Source organism: Dromiciops gliroides, chromosome 4 (genome assembly GCF_019393635.1).
Source record: "Dromiciops gliroides isolate mDroGli1 chromosome 4, mDroGli1.pri, whole genome shotgun sequence".
In the NCBI taxonomy this organism is placed as follows: Eukaryota; Metazoa; Chordata; class Mammalia; order Microbiotheria; family Microbiotheriidae; genus Dromiciops; species Dromiciops gliroides.
The window spans coordinates 414,330,503-414,353,511 of NC_057864.1; the positions used below are offsets into that span (position 1 = coordinate 414,330,503).

Here is a 23,009-nt window from a genome sequence, read left to right on the forward strand (position 1 = left end):
AAGCAAGTGAAAGATAATACCCCAGAAGTTCTTAGAAGTTCACAGCACCATGTGCCTCTCAAGCTGGCTAATTTCTAGAACCAGGAAAAGCTAAGGTCATAATTTCTTTGCTGGCCAGTTATGTTTTGCTTTGGGTTTCTTGCTTATGGTTTTGATTTGCAGAGAGAAGAGGAATGGAGCAGTGATTTAAAGATTTAATACTCATTATATATACATTGGGTATCACCAAAACTGTATTTGTATTCAAATTGAACATATATAAAATTACTTTCTATACTTGAAGGGACAGAAGAAACTGTCATATTCTAATTGATTGAAATCTTACAATTGCAGTCTTCTACAGTGTTGAAGGGAGAATTGTATGTTTTCCTCACCCACATCAACTTCCCAAAATCAGGAGTGCAGCTGAATTATTTGGCTTTCTTGTCAAACCATGATTAAGCGGTCAGAGTAAAACAAAATACTGCTTTTCTCAAAAAAAGGGAGCCTTTTTAATATCAGAAACCAAAATCAAATGGCAGATTACACTGGTCACTAACATACTCTGTGACAAACCAATTCAACCATTTTTTTCTTCTCCAAATGATACGTTTGCCATCACATAAACCTGATTTATATTAGACATTTTGGGAAGCACACGAATTCCTTTGGCAGGATGACATTTAAACTATTCCTAAACAATAAGCCTTAAGGCTTCCACTACTCACTATCCTTCATTCAATTCTTTGTTAAATACTGCTACTACTTGCACATCTGTATTTATTTACACAACTAAAGCTTATTTCAGGTTCTAATCCTGTCTCACCTGTCTATGGTAATCCAATCTCCTTCCTTCTAGTAAGAGTGACCTGTTATTGATCCATACCTTAACCAGTATCACCTCCACCCACCAAAATTATCTCCTTCACTCAGCACTATTACAACAATTAGCTAGGAAGAGCAAGCTGCTCTTTTGGAAGGTTAGAAACTATACCCAATAGCCCCAAGGAGGTGTAATGTTTAAAATCTAATGTGGGAGGGGGCAGAGCCAAGATGGCGGAGGAAAGACATTAAATGCACAGGGCTCCTGATACAATCGCCCCAAAAATAGCAATAAAATAACCCTCGGGGCAGAAAAACCCACAAAAATACTGGCTGAGAGTTTTCTCCAGCTATAGATGGATTTCAGGGGGATGTACTGGGCCACGAATAAAGCCTAACCCCAAAGTGGAGCCAACACACCAGACACCCGCTGGAGGAATTTGCCCCAGTGCCTCTGAATCGGCTGCAGCACAGGCGTCTTCTGGAACCTAGCTCGCCAAACGACTGGCCTGGGGGGTAAGTGCAGGGGTACCAGTGGACTGGGGGGAAGGATTCGACTGTCCCACCCCAGCGGGCAACCAGGAAGAAATCCTGAGCAGCTGAAGGTCCAGGTTTGGGGGAGGGGGGGGAAGCAGGGGAGCAGTCTTGTCGGAATCTGAGAACCACACCACAGAAAGCTTTGCTGGTTGGTTTCTTAGTAAATAGGCTTGAGGTTATCTCCAGACCTAAGAACAGGCCAGGTGAGATTAAAACCTGCCCCGCCTCAACCCCAAACACCTGGGACCCTCTGAAGCTGAGAACAGGACTGGAGCTGAGAAGCAGCCCCCACCCCCCACCGGAGAGTTTAAAATCAAATGAAAGGGAGGCCAGGCAGGCTGAGAAGAAGCCCAACCATCCCCCAGGCCACGCTGTAGCTTGAACAGTGTGTCCTGGAAGCAGAGCCACACTTTAAGAAGGATTTAAAAGCCATGAAATAGTAAGCCAGGATGAGTAGGCAGAGAAAGCAGAAGACCATCAAAAACTTCTTTGGGGGTAAGGTAGACCACAATACAACCTCAGAAGAAGAAGATAATAACAGGGTCAAAGCTCCAACATTCAAAGCTTCCAAGAAAAATATGAACTGGTCTCAGGCCATGGAAGCCCTCAAAAGGGACTCTGAAGAGAAAGTAGGAGAAATAGAAAGAAGATGTAGAGAAAAGGAGGAAAGAATGGAAAGGGAAATGAGAGCAATGCAGGAGAGTCATGAGAAAAAAGTCAACAGTTTGAAAAGCCAAATGGAAAAGGAGATTAAAAAACTCTCTGATGAAAATAACTGCCTAAGAATTAGGATTGAACAAATGGAAGCTAGTGACCTTATGAGAAACCAAGACACAGTAAAGCAAATCCAATTGAATGAAAAAATAGAGGGCAATGTGAAATATCTCCTTGGAAAAACAGCTGACCTAGAAAATAAATCTAGGAGAGATAATTTGAGAATCATTGGACTACCTAAAAACCATGACCAAAACAAAAACTTAAGACACCATCCTCCAAGAGATTGTGAGGGAAAATTGCCCTGATATTCTAGAAGCAGAAGCTAAAATAGAAATTGAAAGAATTCACCAATCACATCCTGAAAGAGATCCCAAAAGGAAAACCTCCAGGAATATTATAGCCAAATTCCAGAACTCCCAGGTGAAGGAGAAAATACTGTAAGCAGCTAGAAAAAAAGGAATTAAAATACTGTGGAGCTCCAACAAGGATAAAGCAAGATCTAACAGCCTCTACATTAAAGGACCGAAGGGCATGGAATATGATATTTCAGAGGGCAAAGGAACTGGGACTTCAGCCAAAAATCACGTACCCAGCAAAATTGAGTATAATCTTTCAGAGGCAAAAATGGGATTTCAATGAGAAAGAGGTCTTTCAAGCATTTGTGATGAAAAGACCTGAACTGAATAGAAAATTTGACTTTCAAATACAAGACCCTGGAGAATCATAAAAAGGTAAACAGGAAAAAGACTTCATGAGGGATACTAAAAGATCAAACTGTTAACATTCCTATATGGGAAGACAATACTTTGAAATCATAAGAACTATCTCAGTAAGCAATTCACAGAAGACAGGACTGAACTGAATATGAAGGGATGATATCTGTAAAGCATTTATGTTTTGTTCTTTGTAGGGCAGACAGGGTGGGGTATCTTATGTCTGGGGCTGGATTTGGGCTTGAGGCCTCCTGGGTCCAGGGCTAGTGCTTTGTCCACTGTGCCACCTAACTAATCCATGATGACATCATTAAAATAGGGTTGAGGTGTAGGAGGAATAAACTGGGGGAGGGAGAAGGGGAGAGATGGTCTGGGGAGAGGTAGTTCACATGAAGGAAATAAGAAAAAAGCTTATGGAGGAGAGTAGAAGAGGGGGAAGGAGTTGGGGAGTGAGTGAACCTTAATATCATCAGAATTGGCTCAAAGAAGGACTAACATACATACTCAAGTAGGTATAGTAATATATTTTTGCCCTGAGGGGAGGGAGAAAAGGGGAAGGAGGAAAGGGCAGATTGGGAGAGAGAGCAGTAAAAAGCAAAACACTTTCAAGGAAGATGAAGACGTTCTGCATTACTGCACCAGTATGACATATTGAATTGCTTGATCTCATAGGGAGGGAGGAAGAACAATTTAGAACAAAGAATTAGCTCAGGGACCCTGATCTCACTGGAGTGGGCTCATGGAGGGGATAGCTTTCATACCCAATTGGGAGGAGCAATCTATTTAACCCTGTAGGAAAATAGGAGGGGAAGTGGACAAAGAAGGAAGGGTGAAAAAGGGGAGTGCAGAGCGAGGGAGAGGATAGTCAGAAGTAAGGCACCTCTGAGGAGGAATAGGTAAAAAGAAGATAGAGTAAATGTCATGGGAAGGGAGTGGGATGGAGGGAAATAGTTATGATGATTGATTATAATGGCAAAACGTATGGTACCTACTTTGCTGGGCTTTTATCAAGAGAATTCTCTGTCAAGCTTAAGGTACTATATGCAGGTTATGATGAACAGGATACTATCAGAAAAACTTGGAAAGACCTATATGAACTGAAGCAGAGTGAAATGTACTGTATACAAAATAACAGCAATAGTGGGGGAAGATCTGCTGGGAAGCATGTGGTTATTTTCAGCAAGGCAATGATCCAATATAACCCTAAAGGACTTATGAGGATTGAAGCCCATCTGCAGAGAAAGAACTGATAGTATCTGAAAACAGATGTAAACACATTTAAAAAATTTTTTTTCTTTTCCTCTTTGACAATTTCTTAATCTGAAGTTTTGGGTTTTTTTGACTATATTCTCTCACAACTAGCTAATATGGGAATTTTTCCATGACTATTCATGTATAACATTTTGAATTGCTTGAGTTCTCGTGGGTGGGGGATGTGAATGGAGGGGGGGAAGAGAAATTGGAACACAGGTTTTTTTTCAAATTGATGTTAAAATTTTGTTTTTACATATATTTTGGGAAATAAAAATCTATTCAAAAAGAAAAAAAATCTAATGTGGGTCCTAACCTGCCCCCACCCAGTTTTGGGGGGGAAACTGGCTAAGATTTACTGATAAATTCAGCAAGAGTTTAAGCTTTTAAGGATTTATTAAGTGTATTAGAAGTTAGTGAAGAGAGAGAATGGAAAACCCTAGTTTAGATCTATTTGGTAAAGCCAGAGAGAAACCCTTGCTTTTCCCAGCAGTCCACATGAAGTGCCCCCCACCACGCCCCATTTGCCTGCCACCACCAAGCCAGTTCCTGAATGAAAAGAGAGTGATCCAGTAAGCCAGCCTCAGCTTCCTACTTCATGTTTCCCTCCCCAAAAGGGGAGGTCCTTCAAGCTGATTGGTTGAGAGCGGTCTTCTGTTGAGAACAACACCCAACTCAGGGTCAGCCGGGCATGGTCTCCAGTTAATCATTCTTAAGTAGGTTCTCAGTCAGTTTCTCAGTCTCACCCAATTCAATCAACTCCAAATCAGTCTTCAGGTGGGGCCCCTGGGCATCTGCCAAATCCCATTATTTTATCACAAAAGGCATCAGCTTCTCCCCCACAAAGGTTCCATGATTATAGCATGCAGAAGGGAGAAAAGCCTGGGTCTCTGGGTTAGTGTTCCTTGGCTGACCCATTGTGCTACATTAAACAGGCTTTAATGTTTTGAAAACAATGAAAGAAAAAGATGAAAGTGAGACCTCTTGGTAGCATAGCAGTGCTTCTCTAGGAAGTCTGGTTATGTGTGCATCTTTCCTTGTAAACTTGTAACCTTGTAACCTCTATGTTGTGCATGTCTATATTTAAAAACTAGCATGTACATTGGACTGTACTGTAAGCTACTTGAGGTCTTAGACCCAGAGGTACAAAGGAATGAGTAGCAATGACTTTATCACTAGGAAAACAACAGCTGTGCCCTTTTGACATCAATTTCTTAGACCTTCTCTGGTCTCTTAGGCACGCCCATTAGAGGTCAAGGGTGCCTGATAATTATTCGGAACACATCTTTCTTAAGAGATAAATTTCCTAAATTCCAAAAACCCATCATTTAAAGGCACACATGGGCCTTCTTTCTGATTACCCTGTCTTATGGTTAATTTCTGAGTAGATCTTAGCGAACCTAATGAAATAAAGGGAAAGCAGCCCTATCTTACTGATCTTTGTATTCCCCACAGTACTTACACAGAGTCAAGTTCAACGAGGAATGAATTCTTCATTAAGGCCTTATAGCTAAGGATGAAGAATATACCTTCTTCGTTTCAAAATGCCGTCTATCAGATTTGTTGAAGTCAACACTCCATTAGCTTCTCTTACTACACTGCCAATCCTTTCTTCTCTCATAAGACCTACTTGAAGGTTACTGTTTGAAAAATCCAAATTGAGAGATCTTGTCTATTTAGCAAACTTTATACAGCACAACCACAGAGCAATTTTATAGGGGCACCAAACACATTTGGATATGCCATCCTCCAAGCAGAAAGGACCCATCAATATAAATGGATGGATTTTCCAAGGAAGAACTTTTATTGTGAGTAAAATATGCCAATGTTGACTATTCAAACAGAAACTATTTCAGTTGGGACAGGAAAGAATAACAATATAAATTCCAAAAAGATAGCAATGAACTTAGAAAAGTTTGCAATGCCTCCATCACACTAGGGGATTTGGTCTTAACAATTCCCTAGTAATTCCCAAATTTACACCTCTTGGAATTATCAGAGACAGACTCAAGATTCCTGAAGCCACCATTTTGTTATACAGATGTTCTCAACATTTTGTTATTTGCTTCTAGAACGTTTTCCTAATTTCTCTCTGCTAAGCTTTGACCATCTTTCTCCACAGCTGCCTAAGCCTACCTAACTCTAATCACTCAGGAAAGCCTTCAGCACAAATGGATCAGTTTGTACATGTTTGTATTCCTTTCTGTGTACTCTTCACATTTGTCCTGAGTGTGGCATCATGTCTTCTACTTATTTTCAGGCATACCAAATCTCTGAACACAATAAGTGCTCAGTAAATTTTGCTCAGTCAATAATGCATGAAGACATGCCACATAGAAGCATTCTAGAAATGTTACCTCTTTGGTTATGTTGTGCTAATTTGACCCTTTTACTGAAGAAAATGTCTTGTTTTTTCCTTAGGTCAAACTGGGTCACACAGCGATAATGATGCTGACTGATCAAACTGAAGATCCAAAGCTGAAAAGGTAAAACATACACAGGTACACAAGCTGTTGAACAAACTTATTTGAAAAAAAACAGGAGAGTTACCTTTTCCACTATTCTTGTTCTCTCTTTGTGGTCACCCACAGTATTGCAATAAAACTTGGGAAACTGGAAAAAAAAAAAAGAAGAAGAAGAAAGAAAGAAAGAAACCTTTCTAGGGGGCAGCTAGGTGGTGCAGTGGATAAAGCACCGGCCCTGGATTCAGGAGGACCTGAGTTCAAATCCAGCCTCAGACACTTGACATTTACTAGATGTGTGACCCTAAGCAAGTTACTTAACCTTGCCCCACAAAAAAAAAGAAAAAAACATTTCTATCTAAATGTGATGAAGAACTAGAGACCAAACAACTACATGAGCTATGATGCTACTTCACCCCCTTATGCAACTTTCCTTTTAAGACTTATTCTACACTTGCTTCCATTTTAAGATTGTCTCCTTATTTTATGTCAACCTTATTTCATGTCTCCTTATTTCATGTCAATATTTCCCAGTTTCTTCTGAAGCTGCCTGACATATTTATTTTAGATGTTGTGATATTAAGTTTATTATTGGTATTATGTCATTTTCATTTTTTATGGGGTTTAGATAAAAATAGCCCCAGAACAAGAGGCTATACTGCAATTATTCCTTTATATTCAATATTTTAGAGATTATTACACAGGTAAGTAAAATCACATCCCCTCCAGCATTTATCATGTTCCTTTTCTGTCATGTTAGCTAATCTGATGGATGTGAAATGGTACCTCAGAGTTGTTTTAAATTTCATTTCTCTAATCAATAGTGAATTAGAGGGGCAGCTAGGTGGTGCAGTGGATAAAGCATGGGGCCTGGATTCAGGAGGACCTGAGTTCAAATACGGCCTCAGACACTTGACACTTACTAGCTGTGTGACCCTGGTCAAGTCACTTAACCCCCATTGCCCAACAAAAACAATAGTGAATTAGAGTATTTTTTCACATGACAATTGATAGTGTTCATTTCTTCTTCTGAAAACTGCCTTATCATATCCTTTGACCATTTAGCAGTTGAGGAAAGGCTCTTATTTTTATAAATTTGGCTTGGTTCTCTATATATTTGAGAAATGAGGCCTTTATCAGAAAAATTTTCTGTTAAAAAATTTTCCCAATTTCCTGCTTTCCTTTAAATCTTGGCTGAATTGGTTTTGTTTATGCAAAAGCTTTTTAATGTCATGTAATCAAAAACATCTATTTTATTTCCCATTATTGTAGCTATCTTTTGTTTGATCATAAATTCTTCCCATATCTGTAGATCCAACCGATAAAATTTTCCATACTCACCTAATTTGCTTATGTTATCACTCTTTTTTGGTTTTATTTTTGGTTTGTTTGGTTGGGGGGGGGGGGTGTCAATGAGGGTTAAGTGACTTGCCCAGGGTCACACAGCTAGTAAGTATCAAGTGTTAAGGGCTAAAATTCTAGCTAGTCTGTCTAAAATATCCAATGAGTGGTCGCCAATAAATTATAAGCTTTAGCAAGAGTTAGACTTTTAAGCATTTATTAAGGAGAATAAGAATTTGATAAAGAGAGAAGAAAGGCCTAGATTCCTATCTATTAAAGGGAGAACGCATTTCTAGCTCCCCTCTCCACCAGCGTCCTCAGGAAAGAGACAGAGACAGAGCGCTCGTCTCTTCCTTCTTCCTCCCACTACCCAACGTCACTTCCTGATGCCCAAAGAAGAGACTCCTGGTCTTGCCTTCGCTTCATGGGCGGAACTCTTCTACAGTAAGTCTCCAGCAGGTGGCATCATTCCAATCGTTACACAAGTATCTGAGACCAAATTTGAACTCAGGTCTTCCTGAATCCAAGGCTGGTGCTTTATTCACTGAGCCACCTAGCTGTCCCATGGTATCACTCTTAATATCTAAATCATGTTTCCATTTTGACCTTACCTTGGTATATAGTGTGAGATGTTGATCTATACCCAGTTTCTGCCAAACTGCTTTCCAGTTTTCCCAGCAATTTTTGTCAAATAGTGAGTTCTTATCCCAAAAGCTTGGATCTTTGGGATTATCAAACACATTTGCTACTGTGTATTGTGTCCCTAATCTAGGTGCTACACTTCTATAGCTATGGTGATGTGCTGCACAGTTTCAATCCTTTCCTTGCATAATCTACATTAATCACTAAGTTTAGGTTCCATAAGAGTAATCCTTTCAAATCCAGCCTCAGATACTTAACACTTACTGGCTGTGTGACCCTGGGCAAGTCACTTAAGCCCGATTGCCTCACCAAAAAAAAAAAAAAAACCAAAGAGTAATCCTTCTGTAATTACTACTAATTATGACATACCTCTGAATTGCAATCATAAATCCATCCATTTCCACAAACAAATAAGCATGGCTTAGCCATTAATCCAATGCTTCTTTATGGAGATGAATAACATGGAGAGTTTTGTTTTGTTTTTACTATATTCTTGGATTTTTGCTGTTTCACACGTTCCAATCATGGTTAAACTACTTTGTTACATTCAATAAATCTAATGGTGCACGAACAGCTTGTACATGTATTTGCAGTGCAGTTTCAACCACATCATTCCCCTATTCCATAAACTCTAGGGCTCCCTCTTACCTCCAAGATCAAATATAAAAACCACTGTTTGGCTTTTCTAGCCTTTCATGACCTGGACTTTCAGTGTTCTGGCACTTTACTCCCCTCCATGCACTCTATAACTAAGCAATCCTGGCCTTCTTACTATTTCTTTCACACTCTTCCCAGCTCCATGCCCTGTCAGTGACTGTAGCCTAGACCGAAAACATTCTCCTTACTCATCTCTTTCCCTTGACATTCTGGCTTCCTTCAAGACTCAGCTCAAATCCCACCACTTCCACTAGAGGTCTTTCCTGGTATTTCCTATGGCTAGCGCCTTCCCTCTAAGATTACCTCCAATTTACCCTGTATACATAATTGAATGCACGTTGTCTCACCCCTTAGATTGTGAGCTTGTTTCCCTCCATTAGATTGTGATTCTCATAGATTAACCACATTAATAGCAAATCGTGCAGACACTCAACTGGCTTAGCCACCTACAGCTCAGAATTCCAAGGCTCAAGGGATCTGTGAGCCTCAGTCTCCTCAGCCACAGAGACCAAGGTATATGCCACCATGCCTGGTTATTAAGTATAATTCTAGAACTCACAATAAGTAAAGATCTTTAATGACTTTATGATCTTCGTCTTCTCCCTCTTCAGATCCTTCAATTTAATAGTTTATTTCATCTAATCTAGTCTTCAGGATGAAGTGTCGTTTGGGGCAGCAGGGTGGAGTTGGGGGAGGGGGTTGTTTTGCTTTGTTTTTTATAATTACATTGCAGTAGTCAGCAATATATTGTGCATGTCTGGGAACTTACGCAGAATTAATAGAAACATAATAAAAATCTCTTATCTAAAACTGATGAGATATTTCCAATCCTGTTATGATCTGGTACTGTCACATAATGATATCATTCATGTCTTCAGTCCATTTCATGGACACTTATGATTTATCTCCTTTGGTGGTCAGGGCCATAGGCAAAGAAGCATTTTTAACACATGAAAAGGATGCTGGTCAGGATGCTGACCCAATTCATGGGGTCACCAGAGTTTCTGGGTTCCTGCCAGGTTTTCAGAATTATCATAGTGATCTCAAGGCACATACAGTTTCCACTTGCACAATACCTTGGCTGGCATTCCCTTCCTTTGCCATTCCTCCCTCCATGGCATTGACAGTGGTTTGATTTTTGAGGGGGTTTCTATTGTTACTGTTGTTCTTGTTGTTGTTGTCATCATTATTAAGTGATACACTTTTATTAAAAGAGTACTAGGGGCAGCTAGGTGGCGCAGTGGATAGAGCACCAGCCCTGGAGTCAGGAGTACCTGAGTTCAAATCCGGCCTCAGACACTTAATACTTACTAGCTGTGTGACCCTGGGCAAGTCACCTAACCCCAATTGCCTCACTAAAAAAAAAAAAAAAAAAAAAAAACCCAAAAGAGTACTAGACTTGGGGCAGCTAGATGGTGTAGTGGATAAAGCACCCACCCTGGATTCAGGAGGAACTAAATTCAAATCCAGCCTCAGACACTTGACGCTTACTAGCTGTGTGACCCTGGGCAAGTCACTTAACCCCCACTTTCCCACCAAAAAAACAAACAAACAAAAAAAGAGTACTAGGCTTATAGTCAGAAGACCTTGGCTGGAGTCCGGGCACCTCTACCAGCTGAGTGATGTGGGACAAGTCACTTAGACTCTCTCAGGCTTCAGTTGCAGTGGGTGGGAGGAGAGAGCTGCCAAAGGAACACATTAAATTGGTTCCTTCTAACACTAAAGTCTATGAAAATGGTTTCTCTATCAGTTTAAACTCAAAGGTAGATTTCACAATACAATTATGTTCTAATTTCTAAAATCATCCCTATATCATTCCATCTTTGCAAACAGACATGTCATATTTTCCCACAACTTTAGATGCATCAGATATGATTGCTCTGAGTTTGCCAGATCCCCAGAGAAAAGACTGATGACAGCTCTTCCCCTGTCAGCCACCAACTTGCCTTCACTTCATTTAGGTAATTTGAGTAATAAAAAATGCAGTACAAAATACAAAGCTGAACGAAGACTCACCCACACTGACTGTATTTGAAGATTACTTGAGGGAGCTCCCTTCAGTCAGTCTCAAAATCCCTATCATACAATCTTACTTTTCTCATCTAAATTTAGATCCCAAATATAAGTGAAATCAAGTCAATATGGCTCCCTAAGGAATTTCAGTCCTAGACAGTTGAGCAACTGGGTCTGATCAAGACCATAAGATACATAACAATTTTAGTCAACTTTTTCAATAGGGGAGATTTGTGTCATGCAGTCTCTTCTATATATAATTTCAAGTTAGTCAGTAAGTATTTATTAAGGAGGAACTGTGTTAAGTGCTGAGGATGCAAAGAAGGGGGAAATCTCCAGCTTTCAAGGAGCTCACAGTCTAATAGGGGACACAACATGCAAACAACTATGTGCAAACAAGATATATACAAGAATCAATAAGATATATACAAGATAAAATGGAGCTCATCAGTGGAGGGACTGCATTAGCAACAAAGGGAACAGGGAAAAGCTTCCTGTAGAAGGTGGGATTTCAGATGGGACTTGAAGGGAGGCAGGGAAATCAGGAGATAGATATGAGGAGGGAAGAATTCCAAACATGGGGAAAGCCAGTAAAAATGCACAGAGTTGGGAAATGGAGAATTGTATGTCAGCTTAACAATAGTTTAAATAATTCTCTCACCTGGCCATCAGCACTCCCAGTAATAAATTGTTCCTTTTCTTCATCAATGAACAAACTTAGGAGAGGATAGGCTATTCAAAAGAACATAATTATCTTCATTTGAAGGTATAAATTTTTAAGATAAAATTGCAATCCCTCTACAGAGAAAGAACTGATGGTATATGAAAACAGATCGAAGCATAATTTTTTGATCCTTCCTTAATCTGAAGTTTTGTTTTTGTCTGTTTTCTTTCACGACCTGGCTAATGTGGAGATGTTTTGCATGACTACTCAATTTTTTTTTTAAATTTAAGATAAAAACATAAATAGTTTTGTTTTTACTCTATTTTCTTTTAAATAAGTTTGAATAAACAAATTAAATTTCCCCACAAAAGGAGTTATTTAAAAGTGCTTGGTATGAATTTTATTCATTTCAAAAGTGCATGGAGGCAAGAAAAGTTGTCTTAAGTAAAAAGAAGGCATATTCATTCATATTTGCCAAAGCCAGGAAGGATAGAGCACCCCTATCTTACCTGAACTTTGTATCACCCCCACTGCTTGGCAAAAAACTCTGTATTAGATTCTTAATAAGTATTTGTTGAATAAATGAATGACTATTAAAACAACTTGAATTCATTCATTCTAAGAAAATTAATAAAAGCATTATCACACATATCGCACCTGGAAAGTGCCCTCTGTCCAGAGGCCCCTCCCTCTGATTGTAGAGTAGAGAGTTCCTCCCAGAGATTCCATTTCACAAGGACACTCAGGCTGCCATCTCTTCATTTCCCACTAGGCTTCAATCCTCTGGAATGTCACTCCCTTGCTAGAAAACCTTCTGAAGTTCCCTACTGCCCTTAAGAAAACATGCAAACTTTCACTCTGGCATTTAAAGCCCTCCACAACCAGACTCCAACCCATACTTCCAGACAATTCCTATTTTCCCTTCACAATCTCTATGTTCTGACCCATATACCAAAGAAATGGTTGGGGAAGGAATTAATGTAAATTGCTTCATGTGATTAAGTAAACCAATACCTACTGTTTGACTTTTCATCTCTAACCAAAACAACAACTCAATTGAATCAAGTAATATGTTATTTCATTTTCTTTTTTTTTTTTCGGTTGGGCAATGAGGGTTAAGTGACTTGCCCAGGGTCACACAGCTAGTAAGCATCAAGTGTCTGAGGGCGGATTTGAACTCAAGTCCTCCTGAATCCAGGACCAGCGCTTTATCCACTGTGCCACCTAGCTGCCCCCATTTCATTTTCTTTTTAACATTTTTTTTAATTAACAAAAATCTACCATCTCTCCTTCCTATGGGGGAAAAAAACCTAAACCCCTGTAACAAATATGTATAGACAAGCACATATGTAATTTCATTATGACCAGTCAAAAATGGTCAGAAAAGACAGTCATATCATTCAATACTCTTATATATAGATCTGAAAAAGGACTTCCTCTTCACCTATCTATGCTTCACTGCCATTTCCCCGGTAATGGAGAGGCATTTTTCCCTGAAAGGTTTCTTACCCTTTTTAGTACTTTTAATCAGAAACTTAATCATATAGTAAATATTAAAATATAAAAGTTTACCTGTTAGTACTGCTGAATTGTATAATAATAATCCAGTACAGTGATCCCAGACCTTTAGAGAAATACAAAAATATATATATATATACATATATATATATATATTAGAAAATACCAGAACATTGAAGGCTGTTATAAAATAAAATTATGTAAAAATATTTACAACAAATACCATATCTTAAGTCAGTTGCTAGCTAGTAGAAAAATAATGAGTCAAAAAGAGAATTCATCAACAAATATTTATTAAGTGACTACAACATACCAGGCAGTGACCTAGGTGTTAAAGATAACGATAGAAAGAATGAAAAAATAGTAAAAAAAAAAATCCAGAATAGAAAAAGTAAAATCATAAGAACACATTAAAAATGCTGTCATGGGAGGGGCAGCTAGGTGGCGCAGTGGATAAAGCACTGGCCTTGGATTCAGGAGTACCCCGGTTCAAATCCGGCCTCAGACACTTGACACTTACTAGCTGTGTGACCCTGGGCAGGTCACTTAACCCGCATTGCCCCGCAAAAAAACCCAAAACCAAACAAACAAAAATGCTGTCATGGGGCAGCTAGGTGGTGCAGTGGATAAAGCACTGGCCCTGGATTCAGGACGACCTGAGTTCAAATCCAGCCTCCAGCCTCAGACACTTGACACTTACTAGCTGTGTGACCCTAGGCAAGTCACTTAACCCCAATTGCCCCACCAAAAAAAAAAAATATGCTGTCAAAGAATCGGTATAGAAAAATGCAAATGGTACATCAAGAAACAGTAGTTTGTATATTTGGAAGTAGCAGGAAACAGGACAAGATGACAAGACTAGAAAGTTCCCAAATACTAAATGTTTGACTGAGCTACATTATATTTGAAGAAGAATATGCATGTATTTCCAGGATTAAGTAGCAAATTATAAATTCAAATGTAGATATATACAAACTCCAATTTGCTACTGTTTATTATGTTACCAAGGAAACCAATTTGAGACCTTTGGTTTGAGATAGGTTCTGGTCTAAATTCAGCCCTCTGAATGGGCTTCATTCTTTAATAAATTGTCCCTGGTAATCCAAACTAACTATAACTATTCCCCATTCCCATGGAGTACCAAAGGAGAGGTACCCTAACAGCTATTATGCAATAATATATTTGGTCTAGTCTGAAATTTCCAGGACCACAGTATGTGTACAAACTGCAAAGAAAACCAGCTTCCAGCAGGTTCCCAAAATGACTCTGTCACTAGAATGTCCCTTAGATCAAGGATGGCCTTAACAATCTGGATCAGGCCATATGTAGGATCATTCCAAGCTCAAACACTTTAACCAGAAAGCAAATCTAGTCTGAGTGTGAATTTGACCTAAACTCGACTACTTTAAACAGATACTAGAGCTATTAAAATAGATCTGTTCAATTTGTCAAATTGTTTAACACATCCAGTAAACCAACTTCTTCCCTTATTATTTCACAATTCTAAAGGAAAGGGGGAAGTCTTTTTCTCTTTAAACAAAATCAGATTAAAAAATAGTTTAATGAGTCATTTCCTTACCTTAAAGCTTCTGTCTTCAGACACTGATATTATTATATTTGTTTGCCAGGTGCAAAATTCAACTGCAGTAACTGGACCAAGATGACCTTTCAGCTCAGTTAATACTGTTTCAAACTGTAACGATTGATGAGAGAAACTTCATTAGTATAATTCATTTTTATAATTTTCATTATTTTATTGTATATTATATATATACCAGAAGAAACATTTATGTTAAAATTATTTTTCTACTTTGATTATTATAACTCCCTTCCCCCAAATTAGTTTTTAAACAAATTCTATTAATCTATTTAAACAATATTAATTCTATTAGTCTATTAATCAGAGCTAGAAAGAAGTACCAGGGATTATAGGCTATAAATTATCAATAATGATAAACTAACAAGGCTGATCTTAGGAAAATTATGAAGTACCTGTCACCACAGCTCTTCCTTAACTGACCTCCTCCCTCACTACTTTTGCCCACTGTTCTCCTGTCTTCTTGATTATCATGTATTTCCCCCACTGCAGTTCTCAATCTCTTCTCCAAACCTTTCCTGCCTCTTCCCCATTGATCCATCAAAATAAATCCAATTTGTGCCCCATTCCATCCAAAGACCTCTTTCAGATGGGTAACTAAAAGTGAGATCCACAATAATAAATGTTTTATGTACATAAAGAAGTAATAGTTATTGGTAACCTCTTATGAATACAATATTTGTGTTTTGCTGAAGGTTTGCTGTAGCAATAATAATGTCATTATTATAAGAAGGAGATAAAAGTCCCTGTTCTGTCAGCCTCAGAGGGTTATAAGGATTAAAAAACACCACAGAATTACAAGTTTCAGAGCTGTAAGGAAACTCAAGGCCTATCTAGTACAACACTCACATTTTACAGGTGAGGAAACTGGCCTGGGGAGGCTAAGTGATTTGACCAGGGTCATACAGGTAGCATGAGAGAGAGAGAGGGAGAGGGGACCACACTCCCTCTGTGTTGGAGTAGGGTTTCTCTTTCAGGCATGGGTTGTACTAGATTGCCATTAAGGTTCCATACAAATCTGACATTCATGAGCTTGAGATCCTGTAACCCATACAACCTTGGGAGGCAGGCAGCATGGGGACTTTCATCCCGATTTTATAAGTGATGAAACAGCATCACAGGGTTCCAGTGATTTTTGCAGTCAAAAAGGCCTAAGTGGCAGAGCTCAGACTCAAGCCAAGGTCTGCTGACTGTAGGCCCAGAACTCTATCCACTACCTAGTGAGGTCGCGAGGGGATAGTTGGGACTAATGAAGTTTTTTGTTATTGTTTTCTTTCTTTATAATGGGGAAAACCTGGGCAGCAGGAAAAAAGTTACAGATAGGTAGAGATTTGAAGATTAAAAGAACTGACTATTAAAGATTACTTTTTTTTTCTTTTGGTGAGGCAAATGGGGTTAAGTGACTTGCCCAGGGTCACACAGCTAGTGTTAAGTGTCTGAGGCTGGCTTATCCACTGCACCTCCTAGCTGCCCCAAAAGAACTGACTATTAAGGGGGCAATGTTATGACTTCAGAGATTCTTGGAAGTTCTTTCTACACAAAATCTACCTCCCTTATCTCGATATATGAAATTCTTTTAAAACTGGGGTCAGTGTTTCTACAATTAGAGAAAAGTTTTAAAACCAAATACCCCTATAGCAGCAATACTTGGACTCATTTTCACTGAGGAATTTGTTAACTAATATATCACATCTTTTCCCTAAGAACAAATTTTGATAAAGAGAATGAGAGAAAAGATGAGGGCACTGCACTATGTCCCTGAATTTAATGAGAAGGGACAAGGCTGAGAGCAGAAAAAAGAGTAAAGAGTAAGGAATCCCATGACACAATTATTCTTGGCTTGATCTCTCTTTTATTCAGGTCCTATGTAAGACTTTTATGAAGAAGGAAGAGGGAGTGGGAGAGGGAAATAGGAGATAGAGAGGGAGACAGAGAGAAGAAGGAGAGAAGAAGAAGAGGAAAGAGGAAAAGGAGGATGAGAAAAAGAAGAGTGAGAAAGAGAAGAGTAAGGGGAAAAGAAGAGAAAAAGGATATTTTAGTAGCAGCAGCAGCAGCAGCAGAAGATTCTACTGGTCCTCTAAAGACTAGATGAGAATACATTTCCAAGCCTCTCAGCTTAAACTCTTCTTTAAAATACACTACAGTCTTTGTAATATCACAGGATCTTATATCTTTTGAGATTCCTTTGGATTTAAAGGATTCTAATTACCATATAATGGTAAGAGTCTTACCTTATATTGTGCTATAGGAAATTACAAACAGGATGATGTCAGAAAAACCTAGAAAGACTCATATGAACTGATGTATAGTGAAATGAGCAGAACTGGGAGGACATTGGGCATAGTGACAGCAGTATTGTTTGATGAGCAATCATGAATGACTTAACTATTCTCAGCAATACAATGATCCAAGACAATCCCAAGGGACTAATGATGAAGCATACTATCCACTCCCATAGAAAGAACTGATAAAAAAAGCACTTGTGGATTGAACATATATAACCTATACCAGATTGGTTGCTGTCTTGTGGAGGGGGGAGAAAAGGGAAGAAGAAAAATTTGGAATTCTATATCTTATGAAAATGAATGTTGAAAACTACCCTTACATGTAACTGGAAAAAATAAAATAAATGTTTGTTGCAAAAAAAATTTTTTTAAAGAGTCTTACCTTAGCATCAAGCATGAATATCTTATTTCCAGCACACACTGCTATAATACGGTCATCTGGACTAAATTTCAAAAAAAGCACCATTCCCAAAAGAGTTCCAATGACATCTCCTCGAGGAATTAACCCTATAACGGTGTTTTTGTTAATACCAATTCACAAACAATTGTCAGTAAACATTAGCATAACTGGACTAAATTAAGAGAAAAAAATAATGTAATTTGCTGATCCCAGATCATTTCTAAAATGAAAGCACTGAACTCCAGTGCCATTTTACATCCTTAGTGGGGTTACAAGAAATTTATTGGAGGGAATATCTTTGATTGTTCTTTCTAAATAAAATATTACACTCAAAAATGTTTAACCCATCAACATATTTATACACTACAGATGGACCACATCAATAATCTTATTCTCAGGGGCAGCTAAGTGGTACAGTGGATAAAGCACCAGCCCTGGACTCAGGAGGACCTGAGTTCCAATCCAGACTCAAACACTTGACACTTACTAGCTGTGTGACCCTAGGCAAGTCACTTAATCCCAATTGCCCCACAAAAACAAAACCAAAAAACAACAACAAAAATAATAATCTTATTCTCACAAATTTATTGAAATCTAATTCTCTAAGTTCAAATATAAATTCTGAATTGACACTGGATATAAAGGCCTTTATATATTAGGCATAAATCTGGACCTTCAGGCTAATCAGAAAATTATCTTTAAAACTTTGATGTAAAAAGAATAACACTGAAAAATTAAACAAGTTCAACAGGAACTAACCAACAGAACCATATTTGAGGAGTAATACTTCATTTTAGCTGTATGCTTTCTATGATGATGCAGAAGAACTGTTCATCAAGTAAATTGACTAAGAAAATGCCAACATTTTTCCCACTAAAAATTCTCATTATTTTATAAATTAAATATTTTCTTATTTCTTCTTAGATGATCACTATCTCAATAAAACCAGAGTTGACTAGAACTGTGATTGGTCACTTCAGTTCTTGCCCCATTAAAGAAATCATTCAAATCTCCTAAAATTTTCAGGAAATAAAGCAAGGCTTCTTAACCTGTTTTTTTTTCCTTCTGTTTCATGGCTCTATTAACAATTTGGTGGACAGCTAGGTGTTTCAGTGGATAAAGCACTGGCCCTGGATTCAGGAGGACCTGAGTTCAAATCCAGCCTCAGACACTTGACACTTACTAGCTGTGTAACCCTGGGCAAGTCACTTAATCCCAATTGCCTCACCAAAACCAAAAACAAACAAAAAAAAATTGATGAAGCCTGAACACTTCTCAGAATATTGCTTTTTTAAGTTCATAAGTGAAGGAAATGCTAAATTTGTTAGAAGCTAAGGAATACAGAGATGTTAACTTTTTCCCATCCAAGTTCACAGACCAAATGTATCCACAGACATCTTGCAGGGTTCATGAACCCCAGATTAAGAATCCTTGAAAAAAGCATTCCTTCATTTATTTATATTCCTTATATACAAATGCCAGCCCCAAACTCTAGTCACACCACCACAGGAACTCTTCTTTTCTCCCCATAGGCATGGATGGAGATTTCCTTCCCCTTCCTAACAACCACTGCCTGGGACACCAACCACTTGCTGGTCCTGGTACCCTCTTTTCAACCTTGTCCCTGGGACAGGGTCAGGTAAGATGGTAGCAGGAAGAAGGAGAGGGGAGAAAAGTAGAGAGAAGGAGATAGGAAGAAGTAAACTCTATTCTATTGTAGCCTCTTCATTTTACAATTTTTTAAACCAATTTGCCCATTATAACTATTCTCCTGCTTCCTGTCCGAAAGACAAGTGAGGGAGCAGTGGATAGAGTGCCAGGCCTGGAGTCAGGAAGATAGCTTCATGAGCTCAAATCCAGCCTCAGACTCTTACTAGCTGTTGACTCTGGGCAAGTCACTTAATCCTGTTTGCCTCAGTTCCCTCATATGTAAAATGAGCTGGAGAAGAAAATGGCAAATAATTCTAGTATCTTTGACAAGAAAACCCCAAATGGGGTCACAGTCAGGCAGGACTAAAATGAGTGACTGACAACAACTGTATTAGAAGTAAAACAAGGAGTAAGGAGAGAAAGAGAAAAGAGGAAGAGGAAAGGGGGGAAAAACACTGGAAGAAAAAAGGTATTAAAAATGGAAATGGTTTTCCACATCCCAATTTTGCCATAAGACCCTCAAGGTTGATGAACTATTCCAACCTTCCACTGCCCTCACCAAGAATTGGATTCTACCTGATGGTAAGAGAGGTGGGGAAGTCCCTCCTCAGATATTCCCACTGCCCTTATCCCAATTTCTCATTACCCGTATGCCATGTCCAACAACTCAACCAAAGGGTCCCATCCTAGCTCATGAACCCCTGACTCCCTGAGTACCACTACCCCAAGCTTCTCTGTTATTCCTGTCCTTGACACCATCTTAAAGTGAGGAAACCATGACCAGGGTTAATAACATGGAGATATATCTAGAGTGTCTCAAGGTAGGCCTCTGAGCATATATTCCCATAGAATCATTATTACCCATGGTATTTGGGTTCTATAAAACCAGCAATACTATGCAATTAATTACATACATTTTTCTAAATGGCCTGGAAATCTAGCACCAAATATAACATGGTTCTAAAGAAAAACTATTCCCAATTTGGATCAACTTTGAAACTCAACCCATTACTAATTTGCTAACTTCCTATATATAAATATACCTATTGGTTTCATTTGTATTAAATAGTTTTAATGATGTGCAGAATTCAAATACATACAATTATCAGTTTAAGTTATTCCATTCAGAAGTCACACCATAGGTCAGAAATATTAACAGATTATTTATGTTGCCATATAGGGTTTCCTGGCACTTTTTTGTTGGTAGAATCCTGCTTGCCCACATTTTTCTATGGTACCATAAAATTACATGGTTCAAATTTGTTTTTGGAAGAAAATATGTAAAACTTGAAAGTCACAAGCCAATTTACATAATGGATAAACAAATTCAAAAGGTCAGACCAATCTAATTGATACAGTGTGTTTTCAAGATGTTTTATTCCTAGTCCCGAATAAGTAAAAAAAAAATACATACATACATATATATGTATATATATACCCACACACATATCCATATATACACACATATTTACATATGGATGTACTTATGGATATAGATATATAGATATCAATGCTTCTTTCTCAAATAATCTTGCTGATCACCTTAAAAGGGGCAACAGACACCAGCTTCAAGACATGTTCTAACTTCTGACTGAAGGTTTATTCTCTCTGAGATTGAACCATGTATTTAAAAGCCTGGGGGTCAAAGAGCCATTGGTTTAGAATTAAAAACTTAATTTTATAGCAAAGAATTCTACTATGCTCCTCTCACTTTCTTCTCCTATTCATACTTATCATGTTGACCCTATTGTTCTCTTCCAATATCAATCTTGGGTTTTTAGAGGCACCATAATGTTAGAAGTCCTTCCACTACTGATGCACTAGAGTGAGGTGGGAATTCACAGGAAATGATATCCCCAAGGACAGAGGGTACTGAGGAGTAGTGAATTTGAGTTGATGTAATCTTGCAGGAAGATGAATTAGTAGAGACAATGGAAAGGTCCAGATTAGCTGTTGGGAGATGAAGAGGTGGCTGCTCTGGGCCCCCCTTCTTAAATAGGGGATCTAGGAGAAGCTCAGTGATGGCCATGCTCCACTCTCTCCAAGCAGAAGTGTTTATATCTCATCTTTCCAATTACTCTATAAATTCCTTGACTTGAGGACCATGGCTTATTTTTCTTTTTTATCTCTCATCATGACTTTCATATTGACTAAAAGCAATGACCACAAAAGAATATATGAAATAAGTAGTATGCCAATCCAAATATTTTTATATTACCAAAAGGCATTTAAGAACAAATGGAGATGGTATTTTTTATTTTTAAAACTCATCTATAAAGCTACATTTACCTTCTAACACTCTTTCTCCACATTCCACCAGGTTCCAAACTATAACATAGTCACATGATGCAGAGCAGACAAGAAGTGGATTAACTCTGTTTCCAAATGTCACAGCAGTAATTGACTGATGATGCCCTACCAAGTGTAATAGCTAAAAACATTCAACACATATAAGTTATTATATATCATATAGAATACAAAACCAAAAAAAATAAATTCAAAATTCAAAACTCCTAAAATGTAATGTTCTCAATAGTATTTGATTATATACTACTTTTAGAAGAACCCAACACATACTAAGTACTTAATAACCAAATGTTGAATTGAATTCATATAATTCCTATTCATACTCCAAGCAAGAACCATACCCCACAAAATTCAAAAAGATCAACTATTGTCTGTAAGAGCCCTCTGGATTTTGAAGTTTGTTTCAAAAGCCCCATTTATTTCTTCCCTACTTCTAAAGCTACTAAAAATAGTATCTATTCTGTTCATCTTTAATACCATATGTAACATGCCATGTTACTTATTCTATATCCTGCTGTTGATGAGTCATTTCAGTCGTATCCGACTCTTCATGACCCCATTTGGGGCTTTCTTGGCAAAGATACTGGAGTGATTTGCCGTTTCCTTCTCCAGCTCATTTTACAGATGAGGAGACTGAGGCAAACCAGGTTAAGTGACTTGCTCAGGGTCATTCAGCTGCTAAGTGTCTAAGGCTATATTTGAACTCAGGTCCTCCTGATTCCAAGGCCTATGTGGTATCCACCTAGTTGCTCAAATCCCTTTTTATCATACTCAATATATATAAAACATGCAGCATGAATTTAAATACCTCATTAAAAGGGTTGTTGGTATTCCATATGCAAAGCTCATTTCCATTTAAAGGGAAAGCACAATAATGTTGACTGCAAGCAAGTTGAACATGAGATGCTGATTCTTTAGATTCAAGCAAATGTCTTTCTTGAACTATGTTGTCAATGCAGGCACCCTTATTAGAACAGGCATCTTCTGGATCTTCCATATTAAAGCTGAAAATAAAAAGTTATATAATTTCTATTACAGTACTTAAGGTAGTCAATGTTCTTACTTAAGAAAATTTATAATTGATCAAATTATGGTCCCCCCAAAAAAAGTTTCTAGTACTTAATTTGTACTAGTATAGTGGAATTTGAAGACTTTGGTTCAGCTCCTGACTCTAACTCAGAACCTGTGTGACACCTCAGTTTTTTAATCTGCAAAATGAGATAATAACTGCCTACTTCCAAAGGCTGGAAAATGTTTTCTATGCTACAGTGGAACATATGCTGTATAAGGAGTCAGAAGACATGGATTAAAATTACACCTCAGCTGCTTACCTTGGGCAAGTCACTTAACTCCTCAGCCTCAGTTCCTTACTGGGGGAGGGGAGCACCCAAGGGATAGTTGGACTAAATGATCTATAAGCGCACCTATAAGCAGACCTATATATAACAGCAAAA

At 38.2% G+C, this 23,009-nt stretch overlaps 1 protein-coding gene across 1 annotated transcript in view; it reads right to left on the reverse strand.

Moving 5' to 3' along the window:
* The window catches only part of WDR27 (WD repeat domain 27), a 164,267-nt gene that overhangs the window by 139,111 nt on the left and 2,147 nt on the right, over window positions 1–23,009 (reverse strand). Inside the window, exons 2-8 of the mRNA XM_044003517.1 lie at window positions 22,364–22,559; window positions 21,538–21,679; window positions 17,581–17,705; window positions 14,896–15,009; window positions 13,371–13,422; window positions 11,796–11,866; window positions 6,377–6,497 (exon numbers count right to left, since the gene is read on the reverse strand). Of these exons, the coding sequence (XP_043859452.1) occupies window positions 6,377–6,497; window positions 11,796–11,866; window positions 13,371–13,422; window positions 14,896–15,009; window positions 17,581–17,705; window positions 21,538–21,679; window positions 22,364–22,552 (814 nt within the window). The 5' untranslated portion in view covers window positions 22,553–22,559. The remainder of the gene's footprint in view (window positions 1–6,376; window positions 6,498–11,795; window positions 11,867–13,370; window positions 13,423–14,895; window positions 15,010–17,580; window positions 17,706–21,537; window positions 21,680–22,363; window positions 22,560–23,009) is intronic.